Source organism: Neodiprion virginianus, chromosome 7 (assembly GCF_021901495.1).
Source record: "Neodiprion virginianus isolate iyNeoVirg1 chromosome 7, iyNeoVirg1.1, whole genome shotgun sequence".
Classification (NCBI taxonomy): domain Eukaryota; kingdom Metazoa; phylum Arthropoda; class Insecta; order Hymenoptera; family Diprionidae; genus Neodiprion; species Neodiprion virginianus.
Genome location: NC_060883.1, coordinates 4,059,473 through 4,081,456, shown reverse-complemented (window position 1 = coordinate 4,081,456; position 21,984 = coordinate 4,059,473). Strand labels below are relative to the sequence as shown.

Genomic DNA, 21,984 nt, shown 5'->3' with positions numbered 1-21,984 from the left:
TCGTACAGGATTATTTCTAATGTGAATCTCGAATTTCTTTCTGTAAAAAAATAGTCTGTAGAATAATTTCCCGGTAGAATAATTCATGGAAGATTACTTCTGTTGTGAATCTCGGATTTATTTCAGCAGAAGAATATTCTGCAGAGAAATGTTTTCTAGAAAAATATTCTTTGGAAAAACATTCTGTAGAACAATTTCTTTGTAGAATAATTAATGCAAGATTATTTCTAATGTGAATCTCGAATTCCTTTCTTTAAAAAAAAAAAAAAAAATAGTCTATAGAATAATCCCCCTGTAGAATAATAAATAAAATTGATGCTGTATTATTTCGGATATAAATCTCGAATTTTTTTCTTTTTTTTTTCTTTTGCATAAAAATATTTCTGTACGATATATTCGGTAGAACATTCGTTCTGTAGATCTGATTTCTGTAGAATCGATTTTCCTCCGTTGACCAATAGTTGAGGCTGTTTTATGTGGCAATTATATGAGCGTATCGCACAGTTATGTAAAAATGAGAAAACGCCCCGCGTCGAGCTGCAGGATAAAAGCTCCAGGTTCGTCCCGTTGCAGGTTGCAAGCAGCTTGCAGTGCACGCGTCGAGAATTCCGCGGATAATATGCGACGGGATTTGGAACGGGACGACCGGAAATTCTAGCGGAAATCCCAGATTTGTCACCCATAGTCCATGAGCCGCGACGACTTGGCCAACTCGATGATACAGGCACCAGTTGCAGGCCAAAGTCCTAGCGCGTGAATATCTCTGTGTGTTTTGTGTCTATTTCGCTTAAACTTTGCTATTTGCTCGCAAAAGTCCGCAATCTACACGCCGAAAACTGGACTGTCGATTAAGAAGAAGAAGAACGACCAATAACGATGGATTTTCGATTGGATCGATTATTTATTTCCGATTGAATGAGTATAATCGATTACTTTTCAAACTCGACTAATCCATCCACTCGATTCATTTTCCTCACCATCGGTTTTTATTTTTTACTCCCACGAACGATGCAATACGATATTAAATTATCTGATTAAAGTATCAATCATTGTTATTGGCTTGCTTACAAAGTACCCATTTTATGTAATAAGCAAAAGATGAATAAATATTTTCATCTGAAATAGAAAGATATTTTGGATGAAACTACAAATTATCAAAAAACTTTTCCGCTATTAACAATAGATACTGAAATATACGCTCCAAAAAAATACGAAACATTCAATTATTAATCGATCAATTTTTACCGATTCCATCGGATCGTGTTCGATTAATCGATTCATCCATTATCTTTAACTTGATGAACATCGCTAATGTCAAGAAATTTGTACAATTTTACGGTTCTACAAAGTGAAATACACGTCCGGACTGATTCTATAAGATCCAAAAAATAGAGAGGCATTTTTTTTTTTATATATATATATATATATATATATATATATATATATAATTCTACGAAATAGATATCAGGATTAATTCTAAAAAATCCAGTCCAAAATACCGATTCTACTAGAATTCAGTCTTGCGGAAATAAATTTTGACGGGTCAAAAGCGTTTCTATGAAAATAGTTTTCACGTTTAAATTCGTTTCTACAAAAAGTGAGGCCCAACTTATTCTCACCCTCAATGTGCCACAAAACTACTTGACTTCTATAGTCTACAAACGAATAATTCCAAACTTGTTTCAATAATTTTCTTCTTGTTTTTTTTGTTTTTTTTTTTATTATAGAAACTGTTTTCCTCTTCCCCAATAATTCATTTCTTGAATGATATTTTTGTAAAAAAAAAAAAAAAAGAGAAAAAACCTATAGAATATTATCTGTAGAACATTAACTAACGAGTAAGTATATGTAGAACTAATATCCGTTAAATCGATCGTCTCCTTGGGGAAGTTATAGGTGAAGTTCAAAATCCATGAACGAAAAAGTGCAAAACTGAATTGGGAATTACACCGTGCAGCTAACAAGTTTCTCCCTCGGGAACGAACTTCGCATTACAGGTTTCCCAGTTCGGTTTACAATTAGAGTTTGTAACGAGGCAGGGAGTTTGTTGTAATGAAACTGTCCGAAGCGGGCCCGCTTTGTTAGGATCAGAATTACCGTTCAGTCTCTTCCTGGTTAAGGAGTTTTGAGCTTTTGTGTCGAAACAAAAGGAATTCTGTCGACCACTTGTTTTTCCTTCGTTACATCGTTATTACGATTAGCACCTACCTACACGGCGGGTAGAATTTTGCCACTTTCTAATCCCATTTTATTCCTTCTGTTTTCGAACGCGAGGAAAAAGCTCCGGGGAACCGATTCAGACGTGAAAAAAAAAAAGAAGAAAACTCACAAAAGCACGAAACAGCGGAAATGGAATAAGAGAGGAGAATAATTAATTTGTCATTTTTAAAGAGAGGTTGTTTCCATTAAAGTAGACATTTTTTCAACTCGCTTCAATCTCGTCTTCGTTCATTTTTGTCTCAGTGTTAAGAATTCACAGAAATTCGTGAAAAATTTTGAACAATAAACGCTGAGTAAATTACAAATTCTTCACTATCGTTGAATTAATACAGACAATTTATATAATCCAAAATTTTTCTGGTAGCTCTTTTTACAATTCAATAACAACTTTTCATCAACCCACGTTTTTTTAATGTGAAAAAAAGAAAACAAATATGTGTATTTCATAAAAAATGTGTAAGCAATTATTGCTCACGTATGATCTTCCTTTCAAAACACGTGTCAAAAAATAAAGAAAGTGGTGAAAGTATTTCGGCGATGTAGAAACTTCAGAATATCGTTTAACTCATTCGATTTTTTTTTTTTTTTTTTGTACACTATAGTGTAAAATCTTGATTGTCATTTTTTACAATTTTTTCAAAATATACCGCATATCGAGTAATTGTCAAGTGTATGAAATAGGGGTAAAATTTCCACACATCCTCGCAAATCGATTGCCGCTATTTGTTTTGTAGAATTATTCTCAGTCATTGCGAGAAGAAGGCAAATTTTGAAGGAAAAAAAAAAAAAAAAAAAAAAAATCAATCCAATCATTCGATAATAATTATCTCCATCAAATTTCACCGATTGAAAATTTTTTACATACATAAATTCGTTTAAAATCGTCACGTTAATTTCTGATATAAAATCCAGTAAAACGATCGAAAATCGAAGGTTGTTTTACGCACTGAAAAACTATTTCGAACTGTGTTAGCTGTGGGAAAAACACGTGTTAATGCAGGTACGTGTTCAATATCATCTACGTGACGAGGTCGGCTATACTTTTTCTCTTTTTTCTTTTCTTTTCTTTTTTTTTTTTTTTATCGAAGCTGCTACCTATATCAAAATTCTACGTATGTGTTCTGTGTTTATAAGGTGGGCATCGTGGCGAGAATAAGAGTAGGTACCGTTTACGGCCATGGATATACACGTCTATACAAAAATACAGACAATATATACGTGGAAAAGGCCAGATTTTTCCCATAGCATTTACACAGCTGCCGCGGCCTGATATAAAAATATTCCCTTTTCACGATGAAACGGGGCTCTTTTCTCTTCTCTCTGTTTTTGTCATACATTTATGTATGACTAATGCCTGGATGCTACCCTCACTGAATACCATCGCGGTGATAACGTATAGGGGAGGGGGATGAAGACGGAGGAACTTCCAACCCTTCGTATAACACTTCCGGCAAAACTGTTGGCCGCGTCGATTTCTGTACTCTGACTGACTGTGAGTTATTATTGTCCGTCATCGACGAAGGACGCAATCAGACGCGCGAGTCGCTCTTTAAACAGCGGAAATTTTTTTTTTTCATATATATACATATTTCTGCCACCCCGAAGCTTTTCTGAGACCGGAAATTGGCTTGAAGCGGTTCGTCGATGGTTAGAAGTGTAGTGAAAACCAGACAAGTTGTGGAGAAATAATGGGCAGTGGTTTCAATAAGAGATGAGAGTGTTTGGTCGAGGTGAAGAGGTTGTTTTTTTTTTTTTTTTTCTACGTTTTTAACGAATTAGTGCAGCTTTTTATGAACCAAGGAATGTCAAACTGATGATCATTCACATTCTGAAAAAACGTTACGTCTCAAAGGCCACAATAGGCGTTTAAAAAAGCAGATATTTTCGAAATCTGATTTCAGATTCGCAATCAACAAATCTGAAAACCCCTGTACGAGGTTTTTTTTTCTCAGATTCGATCAAATTTGAAATTTTCATCCACCATGCTGGATCCGCCATCTTGAATTTTTGAAACCCGATCTCAGATTCGTAATCAGCGACCCCGCAAATCCTGGAATACTATCTTGTTACAAAACTTGACTCAGCACAATAATGCGTGACTCAAAGAGTTAATCGATTAATTCAGCACCTTCGTTTGAAGTATTGAAATTAGTCAAGACTTGTATTCTTCCGATTTTCGACAAGCAAACAACGCAAGAGAGAAAAAAGAGAATAGGAGGCGAGATAAACCGACGAAATCAGGATTCGAAAATCAGTAAATCCGGGTCTGATTGGACGGATCGCACGAGTTCGTGAACCGAGAAAGAAGACCAGGGAGTTGATAAGGAACAGGTTGTGTAACCAAGTAAACGAATGAACAAATAAAGGATCCGTAAGGAAGAGTGTCAATACACATAATAAGAACGGGGGGGAACGTACAATCGCTCAAGGCTATGTATACGTACAGTATATAGTGCATTCCACGCCAACTCAGTAAACGGTTGACCATGAGATTTTTTAATTCCACTAAGGATTTTTTCTACGTTAGTACGACCCTTGAATAGCTTCCAAAAAAGTTTTCCGATTTTTTTAATCACTCTTCTTTATCCTATGATTTTTTTAACCCATCTCAAAAACAGCCGAATTGATTTTTATTAAACAGGAAAAACAAAAAAAAAAAAATATTTGGTACAGAAATTAACAGATTTAAAGTGGGATTTTGTTTTTTGCCATTTTTTTAAATAGTCTTTTCTAATTTCCTAATCGTTTTTTTTTTCATAACTGTGAAAAATCTATTACGATGCATAGCGCATCACCGAGTTGATGACTGCTTTTTTTTTATCGCTTCTTTGGTTCTAAAATACACTCACGATTTGTTTCGAAATTTTTATAGTAGATTTTCAATTGATACGAAAATGTCAGAAACGATTAAGAAAATAGAAAAAAAAAAATTTAAACAGAGTATAGAAAAAAAACGAGGTTCCACTTTGGATCTTGCGTGAGAATGTTTCATTTCGGAAACCGAATGTTTTCTTTTTTTTTTTTTCTTGTTTCATAAAAATCAATTTGCAAAAAAAATCATAGGACAAAGACGAGTGACCAAAAAAAATTGGAAAAACAGTTTTGGAAGCTTTTCAAGGGTCGTACTAACGTAAGAAAAATTCTTGGTGAAATTAAATGATGTCATGGTCAACCGTTTACTAAGTTGGCACGGAATGCCCCATATATACCTATGGACATACACTTCCGGCAGGAGAATCCGATTTATTTGTAGGTATAACCTTTGGCCCGAGCTTCTGATGTCTTCAGCTGCGTGTGGGAATATCACCTTATCCTATTGCGAGATCCTGAATCTTGCAGGGAATCCTTTGCCTACTCTGCTGTGTTTCTGCGCGACGCTTTGCGCGTGTGCAAAATTTATTCGCTAGGTGTGAAAGTTCCACATTGAAATTCCGAAAGCGCTTAATTTCGAATTATTTGGCGGGGAAACTCGGAGTGAAGGAATCAAACTTTGGAGAAACAACAAAGTTTCGAATGGTCGGAAACCCGACAGCTGCAAAGTTTTGAAATTCAACATTCCGAAACTTCAAGTTACGATAGAGCAAAGTTCCGAAATGTAAAGTTCCGATAGAGCGAAATTCCCACAAATAAAGTTTCGATGAAGTGAAATTCCGATAATTCAAATATACTCACACAGATTAGTTTACTCAAGGAGTGGGTGTAAAAACTTAGAAAAACCGAAAATCGGAATGGCCAGGATTCCGAACGTAAAAATGTCGAAAGTCCAAAACAAAGAAAGATCGAAGTGACTTGCTTTTGACGCGCTTTTGAATCGCGATAAATTCTTTTTAAACAGTCAACAATTTTTCAGTCGAATTGGGTTTTTGACAAATTTTTTTTCATTTAATACAGAAACGAGAAAGTATAGCCTTTCAAACAAAATACAATTCCACGATTACTAATTTGTCATACAATTGCAATTTGGGATAGCTGATCAATCGAATTAGACAAAAGATGCTACAAGTACAAATTATACGTATCGATTTTCGTGAATTACTGTTCAATTCGATAATATAAAAAATAACATCAACGTAAAAATCACATCCGTGCAATCTTTCTTCAAAGAAGGATTTCTTCTATAACGATATCCAAATTAATGCATCAAGCCTTCGACGATAAATGAGACTGAATAATTCACATCGCTGAATGATTACTTATAAATTAGAATTTTGATAAAGTCCTCGCGTTTTTTCACCACGCACGCAACGGATGTTGTATAAATTACATGAAATTAACATGTAACATATTTTTTAACGATATTCAAAATCTTCATAGTGCGTATCTAAAAGCGAAACTTTTCACCAAAAATACGCCTCTCGACATTTGTTTCGCGCCGCTAATCAAAATATAATTATTTTACAATAATTATATTCGGTATTTGAATAGTCGATGTCTCTAAAAACAAATTGAATAACTGACACGATATTATCACGGTTTGATTCACTGCGGTAAATTCTTTAAATTTCACTGCAATATAATTTATTCGTTACAACTGTTCCCTTGATCGTGTTAAAGTCAACGAGTATTAATTAATTGGTATCCCGATAATTTACCGTTGAATATCTGAAGCACTCTGCATGTTTGGAAACCACTATTGCAGGCCAATATTGATCATCAATTATTTAACCGGTGTAAGCTATCGTCGATTCTGAATATTCAGGCAGTAATTCTTTATTTTCTTTAGTTAAATACGATCTTGCAAAATACATAATAAAATTCATTCGCCTCAACGAAACTGATAATCATCGTACAACGTTGATTTTTTTTTTTTATTTGTTTGAATAATTTTCCAAGACTACAGAAACGGAGCTTGAAATGGGGATATTTTTTCGACGTAATGATGCGAATAGCCGTGACGTATAGGCGATTCTTGAGAATGAGGGCAACTGAAGAGTTGAAGTGAAAAAAAAAAAAAAGAAAAAACAAATTATAAAAAAATAAAACCGCGGAGTGGATCGTGGAATGCGAGGATCTGCGGATGATCGGCTCAATAACGCGTGTCTGAGAGGGAGGAATGATGATTTTTCCTTCTCGGTGGCGCATCGCAGTCGATTTTGCGGATACACGCCATTCATCTTTTTATATTCGGTTATACGAGCCGGGCTTTTCACCGCACGATAAAGCTCACACCAGTTTGTCTGCGAGGATCTCTCTTTTCGCTGTCGCCATTGGACGCGTAATGGTACGGCAAATTTCAAACTGATCGTAAAAATATTTCAACGATTTTATTCACAAGTGTAATAAAAACATCGGGGGTACACCAGTTTTTCAAAATGATAGAGAGAAGAAAAGAAAACGACAAGATCGTAATATTGAATTGTCCCCCACGTCCGTCGATTTCACTAAGTCGAAATTCATGCCTCGTGTGTGGAAAATGTTTCACATGAAATTATAAACCCTGTTTTTGACGGCAAACTATCCTAATAACACGTTTAAGAATAACCCAAATAAAAACAATCAATAAGAAATAACAAAAATAATCCAAGACAGAAATAACCTCTTGGCAAAAATTCGACAAAAACTGAATTAAATTTTACACGCGTTATTTTGCTCATGGTTTATTTTTGTGCGGACTATTTTTAGGTAGGTTATTTTTATGTGTTATTCGTGTCATAAATGAATTTTCATGTGTTATTTTTGGCATGGATTGTTTTTGTTAAAGTGATTTATCTCATAAGCTATCTTTGTACATATTTTTTTCACGACCTATCGTTGCCATAAGTTATTTTTGAGTGATTCATTTTTTTCACAAGTTATTTTTCTCCGGGTATTTATGCCATGATTTATTTTTTTTTTATTTTGTTCACGGTTTATCTTTCTCTAAATTATTTTTGCGTGGATTATTTACGTCACAAATTATTTTTAATCGTGTTGTTTTTGTCATGGGTTATTTTTGTGCGGTTTATTTGGTCCCAGTTCCCTTTTTATAATTATATTTCCTGCGTTGGTAAACTTTTCAAAATTCTCGCGGCACTTTGAATAAAATTTCAAAATCACCCCTCAACGTTACGCCGAATCGTGCAACCATCTGGATATCCATACACGTAATCCAGCTTATGGCAATTAGTATAAGCTTGATTTAGGAGTCGAGAAAATACATTAAAAGAATCGAATGAGCGCTAAACCTGACAATAAAATGGCAATTTTCGCATACAATGCTCACTGAGATTATCGGCGAACATTATTTAACAGAAATAAATTATCCTCCGGTTCGCAGATATATTTCGACTATAATTTTTAATGTCGCGTATAATTTGCACAAGGATTTCCCATGAAAAATGCCGAGTGTCAGAATCAGTGACAATAACGAAATTCTCAGTTCTGAATTATACCAAAAAATCTGTCTTTACGATTAAAATTCAATGTCGATTAACAAAAATTCGATAAAATTTCAGCCGAATAAATAAAAATTATTCCAAAGTTTTAACGAGAAAAATATACTTGAATTTTTTCACACTGCAAAAATTCATCCAAAAAATTTACTTTGCGAGGTCGAAGAAATTCGGCAAAGAAGATACGGAGTTGAATCTGAAATTCCACTAACAAAAATTAACTGGTAGAATTTAAGGAACGTTACACGTAACATTTTAATGCAAGAATAAAAGACTCGGAACGCCGTATTAATGCAGCTGCTAGCCGGTTTGAAACCCCTTGCAAAAACGTAGCGAGAGAGAATTTGTTTTCTTTCAAATAGAATGGGAAATTGCTAATCCGAGAGAATGGAAGCGACCTGTGGGCCCTCGGCTACAAAACGCGGCGAGACGTTTCCACTTCCGTTTTATTCTTTCCATCCTTTATTTCTCTCTCTCTCTCTCTCTCCGCTGATCTAGATTCTCGAGAAAACCTTTCGCAAGATGTTCTATGACTCGTGAATTTTCCAAGAGGGGCTATAACGAAGAATTGAACTATCCGTGCGCTGAATAATTTTCTAGCCAATATTTCGCGGACTTGAATTTTTTACAATTAATTGTTCAAAGAAATCAATCGCTCTATTATTTTTGCTATCAAATATGTACCTAAGGTTTTCTCAAATTCACTCGCAACTTTGGCTAGATCTGAATATTTAATTTATACAACTATATTTAAAAAATAACACAAAATTCGGTAACGTGATACTGATGGGCTAATTTTTAGGACGACCGGTTTTAACAACCCATAACAAAAATAACCTACGATAAGAAATTGACAAAACATTAAATTACATCAAATTAAAATTAATTGAATTGAATTCATGGATTATTTTTCTCTCGAGTTATTGTTGTTTCGGTTATTTTCATCCGGGTTATTTTTCTTATGGGTTATTTTTAGGTGTATGTTTGTTGTTTCTCGTGGATTATTCTTGACACGGGTTATTTTTGTTCAACTTATTTTTGTCATGGATTATTTTCCTCCTGTGTTATTTTTCTTTGTCGTAAATCACTTTCGTTCGAAAATCTAACGCTCGCGGAAGAATAAATTGACGTTAAAGCCTTGTTTAAATAAAAAAGTAGAGTAAACCTCGCAAACTGATTTTGCGTTGCAATAACCAAAAAAGGATCGACGATAGCGCAAAATGGTTGGGCGTACCTCGTTTTTCGTAACTCCAACAATATTCAAAAATTTCTTTCAACCACACGTGTTTTACTGAATTTTTCTAGTTACCGTGACAAATGACATTTCTCTCAGTGCGAAATATCCTCTCAGATCGCTTTAGATTAATCCAAGTCTTAGCCGAAGCTTTTTGCGCGCATTCAACGCGTAGGGTACCGATGACTTTTGCCGCTTCTCCTGTACGGAGAAACGCGAGGCGATAGAAGTTTAATCTCAGGAATCGCAAGAGAAGTTGGAAATTACCACTCGTGCTACTCGGGATTGCCTTGAATAATCCGATTTTATTCCCGATCCAAGTCCGCCTCTCCGTCTCGACGAACCTTCCACGTCAATCACCAATTCAATTTCAATTTCAGGATCGTATTTGATCAGTAGTCCTTCAGCTCATCGCTAATACCCGACGGTGTCCTCCGTATAATTCTTCTCGGTCCTGCATTACCAGGAATTATATGTCCCGACGTTTTTTATCTTTTTCTTTTTTTTTATCCTCTATTTTCCTCCAACTCCGCAAGTGAACACCGGATATGCGCACAACGGCATTGACAGCTCCGAACCATTTCGCGCCCGTATTTCCGTGAGAGGGAGAGAGAGAGAGAGAGAGAGAGAGAAGTCTGAAATATTCATGAATCGGGTTACCATTCCTCCTGCTGCTCCTGATCCTGCAGGAGTTTCCGAGGCGAGGCGAAAAGGACCAAGTTGCTACCGGTAGACGGAACGAATGTTCCGGCGTAAAAAGAGGAACGCTTAGAGTGTTTGGTCGGTAAATTACAAGGATGGAACTTTAAAATTCCCCTCCTGCCCCCTTTTTTTTCACCCCTACGTTTTTTTCTTTTTTTTTTGCCGCGCAGAAATAAAAGGGAGGGCAAAGGAAGAAAGAAAAAGAAAAAAAAAAGGTACGAGGGTTTCTCTTATTCACGGAATACGAAAATTTCTTTTGTTCGAAATACGTATATCCGCACTCGAAAGATAAAAAAGAAAAAGAAATTCAAACAAGTCGAGCAACCGGAGAATAGAACGAGAGATGTATAAATATATATTTTTTTAAGAGTGTTTTTTTTTTTTCCTGGCACACATTTTTCCCGCGCAAGTGTTTATTTCCAAACTTTGATTAATGATAGCGGACCTTGTGCGTCTGCTGGGATTTGAACGGATGCCAATCTATAGTGTTCGACGAATTGTACAAGAAAATGATAAATGTCTTAGGTAGGTATGTTTTTTACATTGTCGCGAGAATTCTGCTGCATAAAATCACTGAGAGAAATTTACAATTTTTGTCACCTTAATAATCTTGACTATTTGTATTTTTCAACCCAACGGAAAATACAGTTCTGGATATAAAATAAAAAATTACGGTTTCATCTACACGGTTGAAAAATCTCGAAAATATAAGTCTTACAATTTTTTCAATACTTTTTTTCTCTAAAGAATTGAATTCCCTACGAAAATATGTATCGGACATTTATTCACATTGCCTCGTTACTGAGATACAAGACTCAGGAATAACTAAAATTATTTTTGCGTGGCAATCGAATGGAAAATGGAAAATTGCGTTCAGGTACCACTAAATATTAACATTACATGCAAAAATTATGTCACAGGTGTCTTGTTTCCTCTTTCTACAACTATTAAGGTGTGGCTTTGAAAAACGAAAAAAGAAAAACGAAAAAACAAATATTACATTTTTTTTTTTCACCACCTTAGTATATATTTGTCTTGAAAATTGAACTGTTCTTTGAACTATTCGTTGTTCTTATGCGCGTCGTATAACAACCGGTGAAATACAAGCTCGACGTTGAGAAAGGTGTAAGCACGAGTAATGGCGCTCACGGCGATTCATGCTCAGCTCGACAGGAGGGAAATTTTTTTATTCTTTTTTTTTTTCTAAAACGAAATATGCAGCGTAGCAAGAAAGAGGTAAAACTACAAGGGAAAGACTTCGTTGGTTTTTGCGCTTGATTTGTCGAGTGCTTTTTTTTTTTTTTTTTTAAAGAAACGGTAGGTATGTGAATTTTTTGACTTCTCTGATCTTTTTTTTTTTTTTTTTGGTCTTTTTGGTCACCACTTTAAGGAAAATGGAAGAATTTTTCCCTTTGAAATATTCTTTATGTATCCTGCTCTCGAAAACGTGACTCCCGTCTTCGATTCTATGATGTTATACAGGGTGTCCCTAAATTGCCTCCCACGGACTAGCCAGCATAATACCTCGTTAAAATCCAACCGAGAATTTCTTTTCCGTGGCGGCAAATCTAGATGAAATGGTGCACTCTGATTGGCCTAGCGCTATCGCTTATAATTCAAAAACTATGCGTCGGACGATCTTCCGGAAAAGAAATTCTCGGTTGGATTTTAACGAGGTATTATGCTGGCTAGTCCGTGGGAGGCAATTTAGGGACACCCTGTATACCCACGTTACAGTTTTCGCTTTGATCTTTACGTAAGGGGTGCAACCTAGCAAGAAAATTGCTGTTTCTCGCTCGTAAATCGATTTTCATTTTTCCTTTGTATTCCACAACGGAGGCTGTAACGTAGGTATAAACGTGTAAGGCACGAAGCTAATATGTCAACGAAAATCATGTTGCATACACGCAACGATTTTCAATCAATTTTCATAAAAATTTACAACTCCCAAAGTCGATTTATAATTTTCAAGGCTAATCCTCGGGCTGACGTTTCCCCTCGTGGCTAAAAATGGAATCGTCGAGAGAAGGCAAAAAAAAAAAAAAAAATCGCAGCCATGCGGTATATATTCATAAAAAATTTGCCCATAGTGCAATTTTTCAATCCTTGTTTTATCTTCGGCGTTGATTCATTCTTCTACAAGTTGTTGTACAATTTTCGATTCCCTATTATGCAACTTGCCAATTTTCGAGAAACTTGTTCATTTCCAAGCATATGAAAAAGGGGTAAAATTTTCTGACAAATCGATCGCCGCTATTCATTTTGTACAATTATTTTCAAATCGCGAGAAATGCGCAAACTTTGAAGATAAAAAAGAAAACAAAAAAAAAAATATCACTCAATTTCTCAAAGATGTCGAAAACATTTCAAAATCGTTCAAAACGTGTTTCTTTGCTCAAACAAATGCATTTTGAGTCAATAATTTAATGCTACAGTGAAAGGGTTCAATCGGAGTAGAAAATCGAATCGAAATTCGATCTAAAGTATTTGTAAAAATTTTATATCTGCATTTTGTCGGTATAAATTTAGTTTCACCAGCGAAGCACCGTCGAAGAAAAAAAAAAAAAAAAAGAAGAAAAAAAGGCGTTGAAAAGGGGCAATAAAAGCGAATGAATATCGATGAAAAACAAGGGAATGCTGCAATTCGAGTCTTCGTCGGTGAAAAACGTGTCCTTGTCATTAGCCTTCGTCGGACGGTCGGTTGACAAGAGCAGCGAGAAGGCTGTTGGACGAAAAGAGCGAAAAGAGCGAAGCTCGGGCGGCGCGGCTGCCGGAAAAAGTTGGATAATTGGATCACGCGTAAGCGAGCGCAAACCCATTTGTTCACGTTATGCAAAATGAGTCTCTGACATGCCCGGGAGGCAGATACATATGTAAAGCGGTCAAGCCAAAGCGCGATATCTCGCCCGCAATTCCGACGCCCCGTTTCGCCCGCCCGCTGGATGACATGAATTAAAATATACTGCGGGAGGAATTTTTTTCCGTTTCGAAAGAGCGACGTGCTCTCTTCGCTCTACGAGCTGCGAAATCCTCGAAATCAGTCTCCGCTAACCTTTGCTGACTTTTAATCGCGGTTACGTTTTTTCAACCTTTTCCGAGCACCGAGACAATTTTTTTTTTTTTCAAAATTGTTGGGCTGGGGTTCGAATTCCGAATTTCGAAATTTCCAAGTTTTTAGTGGCGAAACTTTAAGTAAAGAAATGAAAATCTGACGGAACTTCGAAGTTTCGAATTTTCCGAAACCTGACGCTTCAAAGTTCCGAAAGTGCGAAAATTTGGAAACCTGAAGAATCGAAATACAGAATGATGGTAGATTTTCAGTTCTGTGAATTTCTGGCCCGGTGAAGTTTCCCCACTTCGATCTTCCTTTGTTTTGGATTTTCGATATTTTCACGTTCGGAATCCTGGTCAGTTTGATTTTCGGTTCTTCTGATTTTTTGTACCCATTCGTTGAGTAAACTACGCTGTGTGAGTACATTTTAAGTTTCGGAATTTCACTCTATCGTAACTTTACTTTTCGGAACTTTGCTCTGTCCTAACTTGAATTTTCGGAATCTTGAATTTGATTCTTCTTTCGTCCCTACAGTGGCCGAGATTCAACGATGTTCAGCGGCGTTCGCATTCACGTTCACGTTCAGACTAACGAGCCGAGCCGCCTCTTCGACTTTTCGAGTCACAATTTTGTTAGCTCTTGAAAGACCAGGGGCTAAAATAAACGGCGGATAACAATTCGAGGGTCTTCCATGCCGAGCTGCTGTGCGGTAATGGGCTGTAATTTCACTTCGATTCGGGCATACAGGCACGTGTAGTATACGTATAGACGGGAAAATCATCGTCGTCGACTTCCCCTTTTCACCGACCTAATGGTTCTGATCCGTTGGCGAAAGAAGCTTTCCGAATAAAAAAAAAAAGTGATCAAGCTCGTGAAAAGTTTCGCCCTTTTTACCCGAGTAAATGGGAACTGAAGACTATTCGGAACTCGTTCGCTGCGTCAGTTGCTGATCGTTATTTTGACCGTCATTAATTTCCCGGACATTCGCCATTTACGCCCTGTTACAATATCGACACTGCGAGAAATTTCTAGTTCCGGTTATCGCTCAGTCCTTGACTATTTTCATTTTTTGTAATTCCAACAGTAATCAAACAGTTTTTTTTAACGATACCTGTTTTACTTAATTTTTCTAGTTACTGTGACAAATGAAATTTTTATCAGTATGGAGTTTCTAACTCCAGTACTTGCCAGTTTCTCATACTGTACAAGCATTATCTCCGATTACTCTATAAAACAAGACTCTGATATCGTCGAATATGGAACATGGTTCGCATCCGTTTCTGCAAAGCTGCAACTGTTGATACAATTTCCTCCCTAAGAATGAACATCCATAATTTAAGAGAGCTGCCGAACTCTCTTTGGTAGTTTCAATATCGATGTTTTTTCCTCGGGTTTTGAATTCTCATTGAAATAAAAGTAACCTGCACTGTTAGAATTTTTTTATCAAACCAAACGTCCCATCAGATCCACTGAGGGTTTATATTATTTGTTAAATTTCTATTAATAAATACGACATCAATTATTTGTAATTTAAACATTTAAATTGTCATATCAATATTCAACTTGTAATTGTTGATTTTTTTGTCACTTGGTAATGCATTTAAAAAATGGTCAAGCCACCCCAAAAATTTCAGTTGACCTGTTGGGATATTTTTCTTTCCAACCGTGTGTCAGAAGTCATTTCCAGACCCATCCATCCGTTCCTCGGTCCTCTTACGGGCAGCGGCTCTATATCTGGTTTAAAAATTCCAAAACCCTGCGACCCTTATTAACTTCAGCAACACACTTGGTGCCGACGCACGCCTTTTCAGAGTCCTTTTTCCGAAGGGTGGTGAAAAATATGGAGCCTCCACCGCCCCTTAAAATTGATATTGTTTCGGGTGGAGGGGGAGGAGGAAGAGGAGGAGGAGAAGGAACGAGCTTCAGCCACGGTACGTTGTAAAAGTCGAGCTTCAAACGAAACCCTCCACCTTTCACCACCGCACTTTACACCTTCTTCATTTCACCTTGTTCTCTCACTCCTTTGTGGTATCGAATCGCAACCCTTGCTATACGGGGTGCTCTTTCATCCCAGCGCATATTTTCAATCCCATAAAAAAATGAGTATCGATAAAGCAAACATCCTCGGGATGATTTGTGTAATCGGTTTAATTATTTTTAACAGATTTCTACCATTTGTTCAACGATGATTAGAACGAGCTTTCGATCGATTCTGTGCTGTGGAAAAACGGAGACGGACAAAGAGAGAGAGAGAGAGAGAGAGGAAAAAATAGAGGAGAAGAAGAAGAAAGTGGCTGCTTGAAAAATTGAACAATCCGATAAGTTTAAAATCGTTGAGTGGTTCGGAATAAAATCATTCAAACTCGAGAAAAAGATATGGGAAAGTTTTGGGTAGTCCGTAAAAGGATCGCAGCAGGAGTGCCTGGTACAAGATACGAGAAAAGAAGCAAGGATGTATTGTTCGACTTGCTGTAACACAATTTTGCGGCAAACTTTTTACGGGGTAGGAATTTTTTTTTTTTTTTTCTTCATCGACAGTCAAGTTTGACTTCCATCATTGCCAACATTACGAATTCCACGCAAAGGAAGGCCTTCCTCCGAAAGTTGAACTCAACGAGTATAATTATCAAAAAAAAAAAAAACGCATAACTCGAAGCATCTATTTTTAAGGGGTTATAACTAGTCGAGATTTTTCAAAAATCGATTTTTTGTTTTATAATTCCATTTTTGTAACGTACATAGAAAATTTCATGTCGATACAATGAATATTCTGAAAGTTACGCGCACATTTACTAAGACGCCCCGAAGTGTTTGGAAGTGCTTTTGAAACTTTGTCTCAAATTCTTACACAAGCTTTATGAATATATTTTTCAGTCTCGAATCGACGGTTTTTATTCTCGCCGATAAATATTTTTCATTTTATAATGAATTTGAGGTGAAAATTTTTATGGAATATCGCTGTTTTTTTTTTTTTTTTTGAGAAGCTTACGTTTTGTTAAAAATTAAAATTCTGCTTATTCCTTCGATTGAATATCAGATTATACCTTATATTAACAGCATCTTTTTTATTTTTTCGTTTCATATGATCCAGTCCAGAAATATCTCTCTCACCACAAGCTTTAGAAATCCTTATTTTTACAAATAAAAAATGTCGAAACAAAATTTCAACGTCACCCCAATACGTGTATAAATTTTTATATCAACAAATTGAAACGTCTCGTGACGAAAAATTCTTGAGTAATAATTTTTTTCGTCCTCCTGACTTAAAGGTATAACCCCTTAACGATTCCATTCCTCCGTTAAAAATAATTTATTCGTTCTGTGACATACTTAAATTACGTATAGAGATTCTCGTACGATGTGCACTTCGGAGCGTATTTCACGAGTGTGCGATATATCACGTTGAACCATAACATGTACCTGCATGTATAACGTGGGAAAGTCCTGCATGCGGTAGAAATTTCAATATGATTTACCAGCCGAATCCTTCCACCCTTGAGGGATTCCTCCCTCGGTATACCCAAGAAACGTAACGTTAGTCGGGTTTGTAGCCCGAGAATTTGGACTTCCTGTTCGTTCTGCTCCTCGCCGAGAGGATGCGATCGATCGATTTCAACCGCGAGTCGCCTTCCCGGATTTTTACCTACCCTGTGATTCCAGACGATTTATGGCTCGCGATCGGCCTAATTCTATCTTCTTCTCGGGGAAAAAGGGTGGTGGGGGGGAGGAGGGATGCTGCACGGCGATCCTGAATTGGATTGGATCCGAGTACGCTCAGAGCGGTCCGGTCCTCCGCGCCCTCTTTCGAACGACTTATACTCATACTTATATATATACGGCATGCCGGTGCTATGACTCGGTTTCTTTCGAACCTGGCACAGCCAGGCCATTTCTACACCCATACCGTAACCATATTTCAAGTCCACTGTTACCTACGAGGATCTTCAAGGAATTTAATCGAGCGACCAATCGCTTATGTGACCATTGACTATCGGCGTACGGTGATATAGGATATCGTGTCGAGTTAGAGGATTGCATCGATATTTCAGAATTTCATTACCTTTTTTCGGATTGTCGTGTTTTAAGATACATGTGGTGTCAACTTTTATGGATTATGATTTGATGTCTATGAAACTATTGTATTTAATGTCAATGTGACAATAACTGATGACAATTTAACGCCATCTCACGTCGGTTCAACACTTACGCTCAATGTTATTCTGACACTTATGTTTAGTTCCAAATTGATAGTGGAACTCGATTTTAAACCGACACTTATATCCCACGTCAATCCAATTATTTAATTTCAATTTAACACTTATTCAGAATGTTAATCTGACTTTCTTTCTCCATGTCAATGAAAAACTTGTATTCAATTCGAACCTAACATTTATATTCCATGACAATCCAACACTTATATTCAACTTTAACCTGACACTTATATCCAATGTCAATCTGACACTTATATTCCGTGTCAATTTGACACCATCCAACATTTATGTTCAATATGAACCCAATACTGTCTGATATAACTCCAAAACTACCGAGTATTAAACCTCGTCTGCAGTCTACCACAAAAATGTTTTTTACCGTAGAATCTTAAAAATCATTGTATTTTTGTCTCACCTGTACAGCGGTTCTCCATCTGCTTCCTTAAACCAGAGTACCATGGATACTGCGTCGTTTGCATCGCGTGGCTGGATATCGCAGGGTAAGATTCCTTTCTGACCGGCGACTCCTTGCTCCGAAATGACGGGTACTGCAAGAAGAAAAAAACAAAATTTACCGCACCGACTCTTTGTCTCTCACAAAAGTTTCATTCAATTCTAGTAGGTCCCAACCCGTTAGAATCGCACAACTGCCACACTGGGCGATATTGACCCCAAACGTGATATTTTGTTTAAAAAATGTGAACGTATCCAAGTATTGTTAACGATAGCAGAAAAAGCTCTCTCTCAGTTTTCCTGACAAAAACCGATTGTTTAAATATTGTAAACCATGCGCAAAGTTGAAGAAAGTGCCAAGAATGTGGAAAAACGGCCTTTATTTCGCGCGAAGAATGTCGCCACGAGGCAAATTTCAAAGAGTAAGGGACTCTAGGAGGATATTGAAGAATGTTTTGGATGAAATTGACCCCGAGTGACCTATCAAGGTTGAGAAATGCCAAGTGACTACCGACGAATAATGACTGCCAGTGAAACGTTGACCAAATCCCACCGCTGTCACTTGATGCAACACATCCTGTTAGAATTTCAAAGGGAACAAGAGGGACCCGGGAGGAGGTGGAGGACAAGTTTGATCTCGGAGTGTGATAGTGAATAACATTATCGGGAAATACGAGCCAAGTACGGTTGGAGGGTAAGACGTCGCTCTTTGGGTCATTTATATGCCGATGCATATAACGGGCAGGAATATCGGGGAAACGGCGCGACACAGCGAATATTGCAGGAGAGGCGAGTATAAGCCGAGCATGCAACGACGGGGAGGCAACATTTACGGGAAATGGTTCCCGCTGGAAGCTCGCCGTATAAGCAAAACCCGCATTTTTCCCCATAAAATTCCGAACACCGTCAGCGCGACTATGGCTACCTGTCGAGTTACAGCTTCTCGTTACTGGCACGAGATGAACGTTCGACACGTTGGGTATGTAGACACGTGTATAACCCGAGGCAATATACACGCCGCAATGACACGTTTCGGGACTAGCCGAAAGTTTTATTTCTTATGGGGAATTTCAGGGACCGTGCCGCCGTAACTCGGCATCCGTATAATAAGGGTGAAACGAGTCGTTGTAGGTACAAATTTTGAATGCGTAAATTTCGTTCGTTGAAAATAGGTATGGCAACGGTGGGGATAATAATCGTGACCTTTCACGGGTTGTACCTAGTCAGGAAGCCGAGAAAAACGATTTTTCAAGAATTTTTCATGAAAATACTTTTCAATTTATTATCAAAAAAATTTATACACCTATTGGGGCAACGTTGAACTTGATTCTGATATTTATTTGTAAAAACAATGATTTTTAAAGCTAAAATAATAGAGAAAGAAATTATTTATCGACGAGAAAAAAACCGTCGATTCGAGACTGAAAAATATATTCATAAAGCTTGTGTAAGAATTTGAGACAAAGTTTCTAAATCACTTTCAAACGCTTCGGGGCGTCTTAGCAAATATCCGCGTAACTTTGAGAATGCTTGTCTGATGGACATGAAATTTTTTGTGTATATACTAGAATATATGTACGTTAAAAAAATTAAATGAGAAAATTGATCTTTCTAAAATCCTAATTAAGTATAACTTCAAACACATCAAAGTTATCAAAGTTACGTATCTGACGAAATCTTTTTCATCACTGTGTCTTTTATTTTACCCTCAAGTGTATTTGGACTATTTTTTACTCTCGAAAAAAGTTTCGTTCAACCCCAACTTTCATGTAAGAATATTTAAAAAGTTAATTTCAAAACCGTATACGATAAATGTAAAACGAATTCTTCTTTTTTTTTTATAGAAGTATTTTCTGAATTGAGGTGTAGATCAAGTTCAGCAAACAAGGCGAAAGGAAGTGAAACGAAGATGGGAAACTTATCGTCTTATGCATAAGTAAATATGGCTTCGAAAAAAAACTTTCTATCCCTCAACATTTTTTCGATCTCGGTTCTCTGATATGTTCAATCTGGAAACCCTCTAAAATGGATTCAAATAAGGGATCCACTTGAATATATCTATTCTCTAACACCTTGAATTTGAATTTCTCTTTCTCACTGTCGAAAGACAAAACCTGTATTTTACGGTGAACTGATTTCTAAAAAAATGAACCTTATTTTGACAACGAATTACAATCTCTGAAAGAGACTGGGATTAGAAAAAAGAATGTCATTTAACCCTGTTTGTCATTAGTTGCAAAAGAAAACTTTCGTTTCCGTTAATATCACCAGCTGGTACAATATTTCAATATATTCCATTAGGTTTTGAATTTCTTCGACAGTTTTCTCGTCTCTCTTATTAGCGAGTACGGTGAATTTGAAGTACTTGAGAGTTGAGATGTTCCCTTACCCTCAAAGATCAGCCATAAATATGTAAGTAGTCGAGCAAAAAAAAAAAGCGTAGTTCAAGTCTGAGTGGGGCATGAAGCAATCCCTCGAGATGTCGGAACCGTACCATTAAGAGAGACATCGTGAAAATGATCTGGGGGAATTTCCCCTGCCTTAAAGATACTTACGCAGAGTTTTTGTCCCCAAGTATTATACCGTCGAAATTCGATCGTTGAAATAAAAAAACACAAATTCAATGTATCAACTTCCAAAAAGAAACGTTCCGTCCGTAAAAAATACCATCATTGAACGTGTGCTTGAAGTTGGAATGAATCAAGTTTCATCCAAAACTCAAGTTCTCATTCGTACTGAATTCTGATGAGAAAGTTTTGAGGAATTGACAAATTTTGGTAATTTGGCGCGAAAATTGAAGCTTGGTAAATAAATTTTCGGCCGAACTGAATTCATTTTTAAAAAACCTAGTAGTCATATGAGTCTTTGATTCAAAATATTCAGTATATGTATTTAATTTCCAACGCTCAAGTTTTAACAAGCAATATACTGTGTCCGTTTGATCGACTATTTTCCGGATGAAATTCGGGAAGCGAGACGCGTTCAAAACAATTTCCCAGAGTGATTTCATTGTCCGGCTGATAACAACGGTTGTACTTTACGTAACGGCGTCCAGGAAGCTTCGACTTTCTGAGTTCGAAGCGTTTCCGGGGCCTTTGTTTCGCCAAAGTGTCAGGATTCCGTGTCCTCGTTCGTTAATCGCCTCGGCTGTTCGAGTGGCGAGTTTCTTTTTCCCTTGACAAAGAGAACAGAGCTACCGAATAGAATTCGAAATTCGTTTAAGCATTTTTTTTTCTCCCCAACCTTCTAAAGAGTTTCCCGTATCGCGACCAAAAATAACCCCTGAAGAATGTCGTACAATCCAGGCGTAAAATACCGGTAAAAACGAAGAAGAAAGAAAATTCTTTGTACAGAATCGAGTGAAAAAATTTCTCCACTTCCTTCTCACCGCACTTTATGACTTTTCGCTTTTAATTCCACTTTCTTTCGCTAACGGAATTCATCGAAATACCGACGTTTACGCAATAAATCGATTTATGTACCGATTGACGTAACCCATCTACCACATTCCTGTTTCTATCTTTTAAAAACTTCACAGCTTCTGTTTTTGCAGGTCGAAAGATTTCCGCCAATCGTAAGTAGGGAGAAACAAAAAAAAAAAAACTCGGGAAACGAAAGTAGGGTTATATAGGAATGTCGGGGATATGTAAGGGTGAGTCTCGAGTATCCCTGAAATACAGCGATAAAACAGGAATCGGTAGCAAAACAATCGGCCAAATAAGGGATACATCGGATGGACTC

The 21,984-nt window shown here is 36.9% G+C and overlaps 1 protein-coding gene across 4 annotated transcripts in view; it reads right to left on the bottom strand.

Moving 5' to 3' along the window:
- The window catches only part of LOC124308603 (hemicentin-2-like), a 162,407-nt gene that overhangs the window by 119,059 nt on the left and 21,364 nt on the right, over positions 1-21,984 (bottom strand). For all 4 annotated transcript variants that reach the window (XM_046771442.1, XM_046771443.1, XM_046771440.1 and 1 more), the window contains one exon: positions 18,206-18,338. In XM_046771442.1, the coding sequence (XP_046627398.1) occupies positions 18,206-18,249 (44 nt within the window). In that variant the 5' untranslated portion in view covers positions 18,250-18,338. The remainder of the gene's footprint in view (positions 1-18,205; positions 18,339-21,984) is intronic.